The sequence below is a fragment of the Rhipicephalus microplus genome, unplaced genomic scaffold (assembly GCF_043290135.1).
Source record: "Rhipicephalus microplus isolate Deutch F79 unplaced genomic scaffold, USDA_Rmic scaffold_28, whole genome shotgun sequence".
Taxonomy (NCBI): domain Eukaryota; kingdom Metazoa; phylum Arthropoda; class Arachnida; order Ixodida; family Ixodidae; genus Rhipicephalus; species Rhipicephalus microplus.
This window is the reverse complement of record NW_027464601.1, coordinates 5,750,526-5,766,208: the sequence shown is the minus strand read 5'-3', so window position 1 is coordinate 5,766,208 and position 15,683 is coordinate 5,750,526. Positions and strand designations below refer to the sequence as shown.

The 15,683-nt window shown below is 46.9% G+C and overlaps 1 protein-coding gene across 1 annotated transcript; it reads right to left on the bottom strand.

The window, feature by feature from the left end:
- Window positions 1-4,833: 4,833 nt before the first annotated feature.
- LOC142786690 (uncharacterized) lies at window positions 4,834-9,091 on the bottom strand. Its single transcript, XM_075884317.1, has 2 exons — window positions 6,165-9,091; window positions 4,834-5,361 (listed from the first exon to the last, which is right to left on the bottom strand). The coding sequence occupies exons 1-2, from the start codon at window positions 8,837-8,839 to the stop codon at window positions 4,980-4,982; spliced, it is 3,057 nt and encodes a 1,018-aa protein (XP_075740432.1). The 5' UTR covers window positions 8,840-9,091; the 3' UTR covers window positions 4,834-4,979.
- Between the last annotated feature and the right edge of the window lie 6,592 nt (window positions 9,092-15,683).

The window sequence follows — 15,683 nt, the reverse complement described above, 5'->3', positions numbered from 1 at the left end:
TGACGAGCGTCTGTGCTGTCCCACATCTATGTAGATCAGCGAACATAAACACGCATTTAATTGTAAGCAGCGAAATGAGCAACAGATCTGGCCCTTCGCGGCAGCGACGACGAAGTCAAATAACATAGAGGTTAATTTCTTGCAAATATTTTTTGAGCATCCCAGTTTGCTTGGTCTGAGCAACAAGGTACACAAAAATATGTTGGCACTGCCGCCCCTATCTGCCACCACACATTAATATGAACACTCTGTCTGTGCACAGGTGGCACGCACCTAGCCTTCAACATGGCAGAAATGCGTTCAGCGCTTGCTAGATGGCAGCAGACTCTACACAAGGTCTAAACAGCTCTGTTGGGTATTTCAAAATCCAAAACATTAGTTTTTCAATTGTTTTTTTTTTTCAACCTAGCAAGTGCTGTCATTTTGCCATGATAACAAGGAATTCCTTTTTTCTTGTGCAGTTGACTTGTGATTTGCATTCCAAGGCTTATTTAGGGCAGTGTTTTGGCTATCGCTTGGACGCTAGCTATGGTAGATAGAGTGGCAAGTTTCAAAACGTCTCGTAAGTGGTTTCTATTCAAGAAACCAGAAAAGCTGAAGTCTCAAAGTGACGCTCTCCTTAACAGCTGAGCTCTTGGTTGTCACTTGCTCGTTAGAGCAAAGAATGTTTTTAGCGAACTAAAAGCACCTCAACCATATATGTCGGTTTGTGTAGTATTTATCTGATCGATCGATTTATTCCAGCCAGATTTGGCGCTCTGTGATGGTCTCCTTAACATGACACCTTAGGACAGCAAATCACTTATGAGTTCACTTAGTCGAGACTCCCTCATATTCATAGTAGGCCATGTGGTTCAGTAAGTAAGGGTTAGTAATATTTTAGTGAGCTTGATTGATTGATTGATTGATTGATATGCGGGGTTTAACGTCCCAAAACCACCATTTAATTATGAGAGACGCCGTAGTGGAGGGCTCCGCAAATTTTGACCACCTGGGGTTCTTTAACGTGCACCCAAATCTGAGTACACGGGCCTACAACATTTCCGCCTCCATCGGAAATGCAGCCGCCACAGCCAGGATTCAAACCCGCGACCTGCGGGCCAGCAGCCGAGTACCTTAGCCACTAGACCACCGTGGCGGGGCTTTAGTGAGCTTGAGCCCGGTAGAGTTTGGTTTAAGGAACTTTTCGTGCGTCCGAATGAGCCCCAGGCGCTAAGTATGTTTAAGTGAGTTTGAGTGAGCTCTAACTTTTTGCCAACTGATACTTGACAAAAACCAAAATTTGGATGACAGGACAGAGTATGTTATAAAGGGGTTTGATTGAACAGTTCGCTGACATTTGGTTTCTATTTTATACAAGATGTTTATTTACACTACTTAACAACTACGTTAGAAAGCCAAGTTTCTATGGTTGAATGTTTTCGAAAAGTTCTTGTCACTGTCTTTTCGACCACTGATTGACCCCGCATCGGCAACTCTTCCTCTATTGCTTGCTGCGTCGTCGAGTTAACCAAGAGTCGGTCATCGTCTTCCCTCAACATATTGGGCTCGAGGGCCTGCACCGGAGGCGCGAGTGTTGCAATCACTGTGACGTGCAAGGTTATATCACGTGATATTGCCCCGCACTGGCAAAAAAAGCTAGCAGTTGCATGTGAACTTTTACCGTGACTTTGCGGTGATTTCATTTTCGAACAGCGTTGTTTTGCTGTGGCTTCTTGTGTGCGCATTTATGCAGACAATACAATCCGGAAAGTTGCAGCAAACTTTACCAGTGGTGTGCTACAGTGTGCTACTTAGGTGAGAGCACTCTCACGGCTGCTTTCAGTGCCACTGTCACCTCTCTCTTTCTGTGTGGTGGTTGTTATTTCGAGTCTGTGGTGTTAACATGAGCACCGACCATAAATACTCGCATAACAGCAGAACGTTTACGTTTCTGCACAGGAGCCACGCTCACCACTAAATATTATTGTATGAACAGTCCGATTATGTATGTTTTAAAATATAATGTAGGTGTGCACATTGGGGGGAAGTTGCTGTCATTACATTCAAGAACGTGCGCCGTTGTCTGAGTGGTCGGAGAGTCTAGATATAGCCCGGAAGTTGAATTCTTTTCCCGTTATTTTGGTTATTTCAACCTATTTCGGTCTCTTTCATGGCCAGTTGCTTCTGCGTGTTCAGCCAGCACGTTGGACAAAACCTTCTTTCTTGCACCTCACATATGCCGCTTCAGTCTGTTAAAGCTACTTCTCTCGCCAACGTAACCTAATCGCAGCCAGTGCAACTTCCATCCTCTTCCCCAGCTCTCTTGTCCCATTTGTGTACCCTAACACACGGATTTCCATTCACTGGTCGCGTAGACAGGGGGTGCAAACCAGGCCCGTGCCCCCTAACCCTCAATTTTTTTTTCTATGGTATATAGCGGTGCAGAAAATAACTGTCTACAACATATGCTTGCCTGAGGCCCATTCTAATCAAGGTTGCACCCCCTTCAAAAAAAATTCTGGCAACGCCCCTGCCGTCTGAGACCTCAACTCACAGGGTTATTTGCTTATAGATTACGTCTGTAGAATAGGCCCATAGCCAGTGTCATTTCCTCTCAATGTTGTTTTGAACTACAAGCGAAAACATGGTCAGCTTTGAAAACTGATTCATCTTCTAAGAGCTGCAATGAAATATCATATAGCTTGTGATTAAAGCTTAAAAAAACAAGAGAGTTTGACACTCCTTATTTCACTAAATGCTCCAAGCCTTCCTTGTTTGTCTTGAAGTTGCGTCGTTGCAGCGAGGTACCTGGTGATAGACATCCGCGGTACATTCACGAGGCCAATGAGTGAGCGCCGTAGTTTTTTACCTGGTCGAACGCGCCTTGCGAGGAAGAGCTGAAGCGGTACGTAATCCCACAGTGAAACACAAAAACAAGGTGAGAAGTTGGGGGGGGGGGGGGAGGTGTAGGGACAGGAAAATTTCTTGGCTTGGGATTGAAGGGTCTGAAGGGAATCCTGCATAAGCCACCTTTGCAATAATACACCAATGCCTTGCGAAAAAGCGTATTGAGATATGGAAGGGGTTGTTTTCGCTAGTCACGAGACACTGCACAGATTGTTCAGTCACTCATGCGTTTGTACCGTGCCTAATTCTGAGTACCAGAATAATCACTGATGTCTAAATATGCTACTGGAAACAATTTGGAGCAGCGTATGACATTCCTGCTTTCCTAAAAAAACTGAATTCAGCTCCAGTTTTTTTTTCACCACCCTTACTCTTCAGTTTCAGGAATCTCCCAAATTTCATGGTCGCGGGATTGGCAGACCCATATTTAAATTCGCAGAGTCTGTCATTTGTTTGACAGGCGCAGCAAATTCTAATATAAACTTTATTATTGTTGGCTCAGTGGAGCGGTTCAAAATACTACTTTCATGGAAATAGCAGTTCTCATGATTACACTGCACGATTTATGTGATTTCTAGAAAGGTTTATAGGTGTGCGCGATGGCGTAGGGGTTAGAGCATCAGACTCGCATGCAAGAGGTCTCTGTTTCAAATCTCGGTGCCACGCAGGTCCCAACCACATTAAAAATTCGCGTAGTGATGGAACTCCATTAAAAGGCCTGCGGTGCAGCCTCAACGGTGACCACCATCGGTAAGCACTCGCTCACTCGGGAAAGATCGGTCACCCTGGTGCTGTATCTGGCCACTACTGCCTACATTCTTACGTCAATTAGGCCACGGCCCTAGTTCCCAGCGGCTGCCAAGCAACTGACATCGTCAGAGGTCAGATCTGCAACGCAGCAAAGGGTACAAGAATCTCTGGGTCCGGACAGGCAGCCATTGGAGCCTGAAATTTGCAACGTTTAACGTTAAAACCTCACCTAGTGAGGCAATCTAGCTGTACTATTCGAGAAGCTAGAGTGTGTTATATGGCATGTAATAGGGCTCAGTGAGGTTAGGAGGACAGACGGTGCTACAGAGTGGGCACGTCTTTTGCTATCAGGGCCTAACTGACAGACGAGAGCTGGGAGTGGGGTTCCTTATTTACATAAACATAGCAGGCAACATAGAAGAATACTATAGCATTATTGAAAGGTTTGTAGGCATCGTATTTAAACTCAATAAGAGGTACAAGATGAAGGTGGTACAGGCTTACGCGCCTACATCAAGCCATGATAACGCGTCAGTTGAAAGCTTTTATGAAGACATGGAGTCGGCAATGAGTAAGGTAAAAACAGAGGGGACTATACTGATGGGAGACATCGATGCAAAGGTAGGGAAGGAGACTGGAGACCAGGCAGTTGGAGATTTAGGCATCGGTACTAGAAATTCTAGAGCGCAGCGACTAGTGGACTTCGCAGAAAGCAATAATTTACGCATTTTGAACACCTAGCGAATACGGGGGAGCTGTAGGTGGAAATTGAGGAGGCCTAATGAGAAAAATGGGAACGCAAAAGGCTTCATACTGAGTGCACAGCCAGGCTTCATGCATGATGTGGAAGTGCTTGGCAAGGTATGATGCAGTGACCATAGAAAGGTACGGCCCCGAATTCACCTAGACTTGAAGAAAGAATGACAGAAACTGATACACAAAAAGCTCATCAATGAGCTAGCATTGAGATGGAAAGTACATGTATTCAGAGTCTTGCTTCAGAACAGGTATTTGGCTCTCATCGAGGAGATCAACCTGAGCGTTCACGCAGTGAATGATAATCTGACGAGTATTATTTCGGAGTGTGCAGGGGAAGCTCGAGGTACGTAGTCGAAGAAGACACTGGAACACTTTCCCAAGTGTTACGTTCTACCGGCCATAGGCCGGCCGCGGTGACAAGGAAATCAGTCGATGTGGCAGTGCAAACCAACGAGCCTTTATTTCGAGCTCGGAAATATATATAGGAAAGCAAGAGGAGAGAAAGAAGGAAAGTTTTACAATGACGCATGCGCCGAGGGGCGTCATTTGGCCGGACTTGTTATCTGCAGCATTCCTTCCCCCTAGGAGCCGTAGCGTTCCACGGGCTTTCTGATTCTTGTGGACCGACGTAACTCGGGGACAGGGCTTTCGGAAAGGTCATCCGCTTCGCATTTCGGAGCATCCTGGGTGGTTCGGTGTTGTCCCTCGGGTGGCGGTTCTTCTGGAGTCGCTGTTTCTCGGCTTGCACCTGTGTCGGATGAACGTTTTCGCACCTGGTCGACATGACGTCGAACGACGCCGTCTTCCGTTGCTACAGTGACGAGACGTGCCCCACTCGTCGATTTCACTTTGCCTGGCGTCCACTTGTCCCCAACACCGTAGTTGCGCACATAGACGGCATCTCCAGGAGCGAAGTACCAACTCGCAGACTCAGCACCTGGATTCTTCGGCAATTCGTGGTTCCTGGGAGAAAAGCAAATATCCAGTCTAGTACGCAAACGGTAACCCAAAAGTAGCTCAGACGGCGAAACCCCTGAAGCTTGTGGCGAATTCCTATAGTTACAAAGAATTCTTGACAGAGCCGTTGACAGTTCTACTCCGGGCATTCTCTTCAACCCATCCTTAAGGGTTCGCACGGCGCGTTCTGCGAGCCCATTGCTTTGAGGGTGGTAAGGAGGGGTACGAATGTGCTCGATTCCATTTTTCTGCACAAATTGAGCAAATTCTGCCCCTGTAAAAGGCGTACCGTTGTCGGTAACAATGTGCGCGGTAATCCAAAACGGCTGAACAAGGTTCGCATAGAATCCACCGTTGCATTAGCGGTTGCTCGCGATACTGGAATGGCTTCTATCCAATTGCTGTGTGCATCCACGATTACCAACAGCATTTTGTTGGAAATAGGTCCTGCGTAATCTGCGTGCAACCGCGACCACCTCTCACGCGAAATTGGCCAACTGACGCGGTTCCGTTCCGGGGGCATAGGCAAAGCTTGCACACAATTTTTGCAGTCTGAAGCGGCCCTCTGGATGTCTTGATCCAGACCGGGCCACCAAAAGCTAACCCTTGCCCTTGTCTTCATGGTGGACGCTCCCTGATGCGATTCGTGCAACAATTTCAATAGCTTCTCACGCGCCGTTCTTGGTATCACTACCCGATGGCCCCAGAATAACATGCCCTTCTCGACAGACAACTCATGTCGCCTTTTCCAGTATTCGACCATTTCTCTGCTGTCACCCGCGACGGAAGGCCATCCTTCAGTCACGTACCTACATACTTCTTGTAAAACGGCGTCCGCTTCTGTGAGTGCTTGAAGTTCTTTGTGCGAAACCGCGGGCTCGTCCAGCTGGTCAATGAGAAGCACCATTTCCGTGAGGTTTTCCGTTTCTGCTTCCGGCTCCTGCAAGGATTGTGGTAAGCGGCTTAGGGCATCAGAGATTAACATCTGACTGCCGGGTTTACAAATAAGCTTGTATTTATACGCGCCGAGCAAAAGCGCCCATCGCTGAATGCGTGCGGCAGCCATAACAGAAGTCTGACGGTCCGGTCTCAGTAGCCCCAGCAAAGGACGGTGATCTGTTACTAACGTGAACTCCCGACCCAAGAGGTAATCGCGGAACCGTGTCACGCCAAACACTAAGGCTAAAGCTTCTCGCTCGATTTGAGAGTACTTCATTTCAGCTGAGGTGAGCGTTCGTGACCGGAACCCAATTGGCCTGTCTTCGCCATTTATACGGTGAAACAGGGTAGCACCGACACCGTAAGGGGAAGCGTCGCATTCCAGCAGCAACTCCAGCTGCGGATCAAAATACGTTAGCACTGGGGCCGAACACAAAGCGCTCTTTGCCTTCTGAAATGCCGAGTTTTCTTTCGTGTGCCAAACCCATTTTGCGCCTTTTTCAAGAAGCTTATACAAAGGTGCAAGCACAGTGGAAAGATTTGGCAGAAACTTATTGTAAAAAGTGACCATTCCTAAAAAGGATCGCAACTCAGCAACATTTCGTGGCAATGGGGCCAGTCTGATTGCGTCGACGTTCTTTTCGAGCGGATGTAGTCCCTCGGTATCAATACGATGTCCCAGATACGTCACCGACGATTCACAAAACCTGCACTTTTCTGCACGAAGCTTGATGCCGTACTCGCGGAATCGCTGCAACACTGCTTCCAGATTAGCATTTTCATTGTTGTTGCTCTCGGCTATCAGCACATCATCCAGATATGCCTGTGTCCCTGGCAGCCCTTGTAGCACCGATTCAATCTTCCGTTGGAATATCGCAGGAGCTGACGCGATGCCAAACGGCAATCTATTGTAGCAGAACAGCCCCTTCGGTGTATTTATCACTGCTAGTTTCCGCGAGTCTTCATCTAGCTCGACCTGGTTGTATGCATCGCGAAGGTCCAATATACTGAATTTCTTCCCTCCACGTAAATTTGCAAATATGTCGTCTATGACAGGCAATGGGTACTGCTCAACCTCGCACACTGGGTTTAAAGTCACCTTGAAATCACCGCATATGCGCACCGTTCCGTCCTTCTTCAAAACTGGAACAATGGGCGTCGCCCATTCGGAATGAGGAACTGGAGAGATTATGCCAGCGGATACTAATCTGTCAAGCTCCTTTGACACTTTATCGCGAAGTGCAAAAGGAATTTTTCTTGCCTTGAAAAACTTGGGGGTTGATCCGGTCTTGATATGCAGTCGGGCCGGCGGACCTTTCATGAGACCAGTGCCCTCAGTGAAAAGGTCAGCGTTTTTCTGGAGCAGCTTCGGAATGACCTCCTGGGCTTGGCTTGACCTTGAAGGCTGCGGATACACGTTGAGAACCTGGATACATTCGTCGGTTAATTTTTTCAGCAGATCCCGACCGCAAAGACTGGGCCCCTCGCAGTCTAAAACAGTCAAAGTACATTGCACTGTTGTACCTTCGTAGGAAACCGGCATTGTTATTGCGCCGAGAAGCGGAAGTCTGCCCAGATAGCATGAAAGCTGTAGTTCTGACTTCTGTAGCTGCGGCCACTGATGACAGTACGTCTCGTAGATGCTCTTAGGAATGACGCAAACAGGCGAGCCCGTATCGATGTCCATCGTTACTTGAATGCCGTTCCACGCGAATTCCTTTCTTATAGGGGGTATGAGCGAGCGCTTAGTGGTCAACGACCAAATCTGCGACGCACTGTTATCACTGTCTTCCGTTTCTGTCGCCTGTGCTGTCACTGCTAGCATTCTGCTTGTTTTGTCGTTCACCGCGCACATTCTGGCTAAATGCCCTCGCCGTGTACATTTGAAGCATCTGCGCTGGATTAGGCGACAAGCATTGGTTCTGTGACCCTGCTTTCCACAACAATTGCATTGTTGTACGCCCGCCGTCTTCGCGCGCGACTCATATTGAGCACTCAACTTGAGCAAACTCGCTTGCTCTTTGTCCGAAGTAATACCTTGCGAATCGCGTTCGGCGCTTTCTGCGGCCAGGGCAAGGGCCTCGGCTTCTTGAAGATTAAGGTCTTTCTTTGCTAGCAGCTGCTTTTGCAAATTCTTGGACCTGACTCCACACACAATACGGTCCCTTATCATTCTGTCCAGCATCGTCGAAAAGTTGCAATTCTGGGCCATCTGTCGAATTGCCACAATAAATGCATGCACAGACTCCCCTTCTTGCTGGCAGCGATGGAAGAATTTGAAACTTTCTGAAATTTCATTCGGCACTGGGTCGTAGTAGCTGTTTAACGTCTGCACAACTTCCGCGTAGGTCAGAGCATTAGGTTTCTTCGGCGCTACTTTCCCGTTCAAGATTTCAATTGTCTTTGTTCCAAGCGCGGCTACCAGCAGGGCCCTCTTCTTAGCATCGTCCTTCACATCATTAGCTTCAAAGTAAGCCTCCACCTTTACCAAGTACGCCTGCCACTTATCTTTTGCGTCTTCGAATTCCGGTAGCTGGTGTGCCATGGCTGGTGGGTTCGTTCTGCAGGCCGTCGCTTGTGGGCATATGCTGGCCTTCTTGCTGCTGTAGAATTCTCGTCGCCACTGTTACGTTCTACCGGCCATAGGCCGGCCGCGGTGACAAGGAAATCAGTCGATGTGGCAGTGCAAACCAACGAGCCTTTATTTCGAGCTCGGAAATATATATAGGAAAGCAAGAGGAGAGAAAGAAGGAAAGTTTTACAATGACGCATGCGCCGAGGGGCGTCATTTGGCCGGACTTGTTATCTGCAGCACCAAGAAACGAACAATTTCAATAAAAAGCGTAAAAACTTGAAAGCGTGAAGTACCAAAAAATAGCGTTCATAGAGCTTTCGAAGTTGAATAATAAGCGTAAGGTATCCGATGTAGGAAGGTATAACATGGAGAGAATACATCTGCTCAATGCTATTCACCGCGTGCTTACAGGAGGTTTTCAGAGGCCTAGAACGGATAGAGTTATGGATAAGAGTTAACGTAAAGTACCTTAGTAGGCTGCGCTTTGTCACCAACATTACAGTGCTGAATTACTCAGGGGAACTATAGCAACTAATGGTTGCGCAGGTAGAGAAGGTGAGCAGTAAGTTAGTTCTTAAAATTATTTTGCAGAAAAAGGAAATAATGTACAACAACCTCTGATGAGAACAGGCCTTTAAGATAGGTAATAAAGCACTTGAAGTGGTAAAAGACTTCGTCTATTTAGGATAGGTAATAACCGCGGGGCCGAACCATGAAATTGAAGTAACTAGAAGAATAAAAATGGGGTGGAGCACATTCGGCAGGTACTCTCGAATCATGACAAGTAGATTGCCACTATCCCTAAAAAGGAAAGTATATAACAGCTGTCTCTTGCCGGTACTTAGCTACAGAGTAGAAAGCTCGAGACTTACAAAGATGTTCAGCTTAAATTAAGGACCACGCTGCGAGCAATGGAAAGGAAAATGGTAGGGATAACCTTAAGCGACAAGAAGAGGGCAGAGTGGGTTACGGAATAAACCGGCGTTCAGGATATTATAGTTGAAATCAAAAAGAGGAAATGGACGTTGGCCGGGCAAGTAGCGCTTTGATGGGATAATTGGTGGTCATTAATGGAAACTAACTGTATTCCCAGAGAAGACAAGCGGGTCAGTTGGGAGACTTGAGGCTTGGTGGGCCGACGAGATTAAGAAGTTTGCGGGCATAAATCGGCAGCAGCAAGCACAGGACCGAGTTGACTGGCGGCACATGGGAGAGGCCTTTGTCCTGCTGTGAAAGTAATAATGCTGATGATGATAACGATGATAATTAATGGTTTATACACATTTTGTTTCTTATTGCAAGCCTTCGTTTTCATTTTGTTCGAAATTTGGTTTCTAGTGAAAAAAATGCACATTACCCCCTGTAACTTGCTCTAAATTTACATTTTATTGCTCCAAAAGTAACATTTTTCTTCTCCGAAAATTGCTCCGAATTGTATTTCGGCTCTTGCACTCCTGATCTTGTTAAACAGTTGCTTTAATTGACGCTGTCTGCAATGAACTAACAAGGTTATTTGTCGGACATTCTTTTCATATTTCCTCTTGTGCCCCGTTTTCTAACATGCACCTTCCGGTCTGACCAATATAACTGTTGGCGCAAGACACAGGAATTTTGTACACTACTCCTGTAACAGAAAAAAAAAGGAGCTTCGGTGTTTCTGACCCTATTCACCTTTACTTTTGGTTTTGCCGTTGGCCCAAAGCTTAACAAGTGTGCAAGTGCCGCCGAGCTTCTTGAGAGCCGTACAAACCACTGCCGAATCATAGCTGGATGCGACACTCTTAGTTTTGCTCCATCTTGTGAACGTAGGGCCGCAGGCTTCCGCGGCTTTAATGGTACATCGCACAGACTTCACATTTGCTGAAACGTTTGACCCATCTCGCCACCTTCTTGCAGGTTGTAGGCCCGTGTACTCAGATTTGGGTGCACGTTAAAGAACCCCAGGTGGTCAAAATTTCCGGAGCTCTCCACTACGGCGTCTCTCATAATCAAATGGTGATTTTGGGACGTTAAACCCCACAAATCAATCAATCATCAATCAACCTTCTTGCAGGGTCTAATGACCGCATAATTCGGAAACCCTGCTGACGTAACCTCAGGATCTCAGCATGAACATTCTATACATTGTGCACACATGACTTGTACACATCCTTCTGTACCAAAGGTGCAGCCAATTCATCTTTGATCACTTTTGAATGAGCAGATGTAGAAGGCAAAAGAGGATTTTGCGACCTGGGCCTCTACTGCCAATACACATGCTTTGGGCAGAGGTGAGACTGCTGCGCATATTGTACTTTTTTGATACCTTTTCGTTTTCTTGCGCCAAGCTGCTCTTTAAGCATAAAAATAAAGAAAATTGCACCAAACTGCTCCGAAACAGCCTCGAAAGCTAGAATTTTGATTCAAACTTAAGCTTCAGTGGGGTAAAAAGGGCAACATTTATTATAGGACGCGCCAATTTTTTTTTTTTCACTTTGCATCTTTCTGGTGAAAAAGGCTCCCGTGGCACTGCCATAAATTTTAAATTTTTTTTTAAATATGCGTGACCCCACAAGAATGTGCTGCCGTGCATTGAGCGTGCTGCTTCTACTAGCTAGGCTGTGTGCTCTGGTGCCTCGGTCGGCTAGTGAAGACCACTGAGTTGGGTGGCAAGCGTAGCGCGGTTAGCCCTCCGGTTCTTTGTTGAGCGTAGCGTGTTCTTACGGTCACTGTGGGTGTCATGTCGATGCTGCTGCGTGTGCTCACATATGAGTACGTGTTTGCGACAAGCTAGTAACCATAAACGTGCAGTCATTTTCCTGCATCCGACTCGTTCCCGGATGCTCTGGCGCGTGCACATGAGTTTTCAGAATGGGTTCCGTGAGCGGCAGAACGTACGCAACCCATTCCCAGTTTACACCCATTAGCTACTAATTTATGAAGACAGGCGAGTTTTCATTGCGTTTTGCATATAAAAAAGCCATCGCTTAAGAAATTCACACATCGATGTCTGCAGGTAGAAACACTCGGTTACATGCAAAGCCTTGGTGACAAAACACGTGTTCAGACCATTGTAAACGGTATTAACTGGTTCCTCGCCGCTTTATCAGTGACTGACTCATCACGCGTCGGCAATCACTTGGCACAGTGTTCATGAATGGCTATTTGCTACTGCTGTGTTTTGCAATATAAACTCGCAAAAGCACTCAAAGAGGCGTCGCTCCATGCATGCCGGCCCTGGGCCACACAAGCTTTAGGCTTAACTCGATCAGTGTTTCGGTCGGTGGCAGTGGGACTTCATTTTTTTCCCTTTTTTTAGCATTAAAACCTGCCTCTCTACAGTCAGCGCTTTGTTTGCGTGGACGCGGATCTTTTTACATGCGCTGCACGAGCACTTTACGTGAGTCACGAAGCGGCGCATAAGCAATTGCAAGTCGATGCATTATCGGGAGGTCGACATCGACGGTGATGACTTATAGAATATTAAAAAATATAGAATTGGCCGATTTCTACGGCAATAATAACGCGTGGTTGCTCATGTGGTGATGCGTTATCAGTATTACTCGCCTATGCCTTAATGTCATGCACGCGTGCTTTACAAGACAGTTGATGCGGCAAGGTTTCTTTGCTCTCGCGCTGCACTTTTGAAGGTAGTTCTGCATGAGGTGGCCAAGAACGGCTGTGCAGCATGCTTTTGTTGTCTGTTAAAAGCTCTTGACGCTATCATGCCAAGCTTTTTTTAAGCGAATCACCACTGTTACGTCACTAAGATTCTTGTGTAATACCAATTTTGAATTTCTTTCGGAGTGTGATGCGTTTTTGTGAATGTTTCCGCGGAACCTAGCTTTCAACAAAACCTTTATAAGTATTATTTCACATCTTACGAGGGCTAGCTAGGTCAAACGGTATGCAGAAGGTAGTGCAGTTCATACCTAGCGATAATCTGCTGAATACATCCTTTAAATTCTGTTTCTGTGTAATGTGTTGTATAAGCCAATGAAAATATGCACTTGTGCCGCCACGTTGCAAAAAATTGATATTTTAAGCCACCCGGACAACCTAATAAAGGCTGCTAACTGCTCCAAAATTAAAGTTTCGCTGCTCCGAAAACTGCTCTCAATTTAGCTTCAGCCGTCTCACACCTGTTTGAAAAAAAAAACTTTTACCCTATAGGCTTAATAACTGGAGGTCTAATTCCTGCCGCAGTACTGTCGTAAAGTCAAGTACGCTTCCATTCTTGTTAAAAGGACACAAAAGAGCGAAACAATTTTTCGCATACAAGTAACTAATTTCGCAATCCAAAAAACACCTATCTTACCGCGACATGGTGCTTGGAAACGGAGAAAACATGCAAAAAGAGGATTCGGGTGGAAATCCCACTAAGATTCCTGCGCCTAACGCAGGGACGTGTGAAATATTGAGGGCTTCTACTGGGTGCTATATAGCTTCTACTCAATAAAAAAAGAAGTTCATTGTCCTCAGTTGGTGCCTTACACCTATCATACGAACAGAAAGACAGACGCAGAACTTTATTGAGGCTCTGAGGAACACTTCCTCAAAGAGGAAGTGTTCATATTTCAGCACGGGAATAGGCCGTGCTGAAAGGTTCGTCTAAAGACTCCACGTGCGGACGCTCGTAAGAGGGATAGTCGGCATAACACGAGAGATCAACTGGCTGATAACTTTTCGCGAGGCATTCAAAAACTTTTTGTTCTGAGTCTTCTTGTTTGGCCATATGGAGGATTTTGTCTATTGCCACGCTCTGGTTAGATCTTGAGTTCGATTCTTTTCACATGTGTTTCAGCAAGTTCCACCTGCGACTGAGTTGCAAACTTCATCCCATAGTTGTCTAGAGCGCGTCTGACAGCGTTTCTCAGTTTGATGATTGAGCTCAGCGATTTGTTCCGCAGCCAACTGTTCAGTTTCTGTCCCTTCTATCTGCGAAGAAGGGCTTTTTTAGCTTCTAGCAAATGCGCTTGACGGCTGTTCATTCTGTCAACTCTAAGATCAGTATTTATGGACTTGGTAGCTACAGCTACATCCTCCTTGAGCTGTGCCACCCAGTGATCGGACGAATCTGGCGACTTCCGGTTCTCACTTTTATGCGCCCTGATTTCACGAAAACGATCCCAATTCGTGAACTGAAATTTCCTTCGAGGTCTGCTCTGTATTTTCATCGAAGTGTTGAAAATGTATTGATCACTGCCGTGACTTTCGTTGAGATTGTTCCAGGTTAACAAACCCGAGTTTGCCACGAATGTTAGGTACAGGGTAGTGTCCCTGGAGCATGAATTTCCAATTCTAGTAGGGAATGAAGGATCTGTGAGCAGAGTTAGGCTATAGTCTGAAGCAGCCTGCCAGAGATCTCTACCCTGAGCATGTAGTGATATCCCCACACCTGATGTGGGGCATTGAAGTCCCTGGCAATAATGAGTGGGGCCCCAGCTGCCTGTCCTCATGCCCTGGATATTAGCGACGTGAAGCGCTGTCTGATGTCCCCAGGAGTACTGTAAAGGTTCAGGATGAAGAGGCTGTTTCGAAGCTGCCCACTTGGTATTAGCTCGATGAACAAGGGCTCAGTCTTACTACGGCTAATGGAAAGATCGCGAACTATGGTGGTAAACTTCGTCGAGACAAGGCTGCATATACCCCTTGTATCTTGCCCGAATAAGCAGTGGGACCTATAGCCCGATAGGGTAAATAGGTCCGTCAATGTTTTTCGGATTAGGACAATCTACAGCTTGTTAGTTTGATACCAAATGAATTACTGAAGAACCACTACGCAGGGATCCACAACAGTTCCACTGCCGAACTACGATGTTACTATCACTAGTCGGACCCGCCGTGATTGCAACTTTAGTTTGATTTGCCTTGCGGCACATAATGTAAAGACGCCTGTTTTCCACCCTTCAGAAAGGCCCTAGCTTTGGAGATACCCGATGAAAATGAACGACTTGCCACTGTCGAACCTGATGACCCACTATTACTCTTAGATTCTAGTGTTGCAACCCTCATGCTCAAAGTTGAGAACGCTTGAGCGCTAAGAGACTTGAGCGTGTTCCTAAATTCGGCCTGAACTTTTTTCATGTCGTTTTTAAACTTGTTAAAGTCGGATTTAAGATCTTCCAGCCCCTCATCTTGTAAAGGCTGAGACAGAGCTCTCTTCTTTGCGGGACGTTCGTCTTCAGGTGCCTCAGACGGCATCTCAATGGGGCGTCTGCTGTTCCCGATGGGGGAGGTGACTGCGAGGTCGAGGACACGGTCACCAATTTTAGCTCAGCTACCTCTGCTTGAAGACGCTACGAAGCGCTCCTTAGCAAACCGTTTTCGCGTTCGAGTTGTGCAGTCCTAGCCGCGCCATGCTCTGACAGTGGTGGCACTTCCCTCGTTACCATGGAGTGCGTTCCCTTGACACAGTCGGCCCAGCGAGTATCTTTGGCGGGCGGCGTTTGTAGTCAAACAGCAGATAAATCTTTACATCGCGAGCGCCCCCTGGATCTGGAGCGACCGTTCTTGGATGAAGACCGTGGCGCTGGTTGTCCAGTTTTCCCCCTCGACGACGATCTGCTGCGGCTCCGCAGGTGCTTGGTACCAGTCAGCGCTGGGGACCTGGTGCGTTGACGTTCACGTCTTCGTCGGGGAACTACATGTGGTACTTCAAAGCGTTGTCTGCATAGCCTGTCCGCTGAAGGGCGAGGCCTTCCACATAGGGCACACTCGGTAATGCATACGTTATCCTTGGACGGTGACGCCTCACCGCAACTTCAGCAAATCACATCTTCTGGTGCCTGGCACACGTCGGCGCGATGGCCTAGCCCTCTGCATACATAGCACA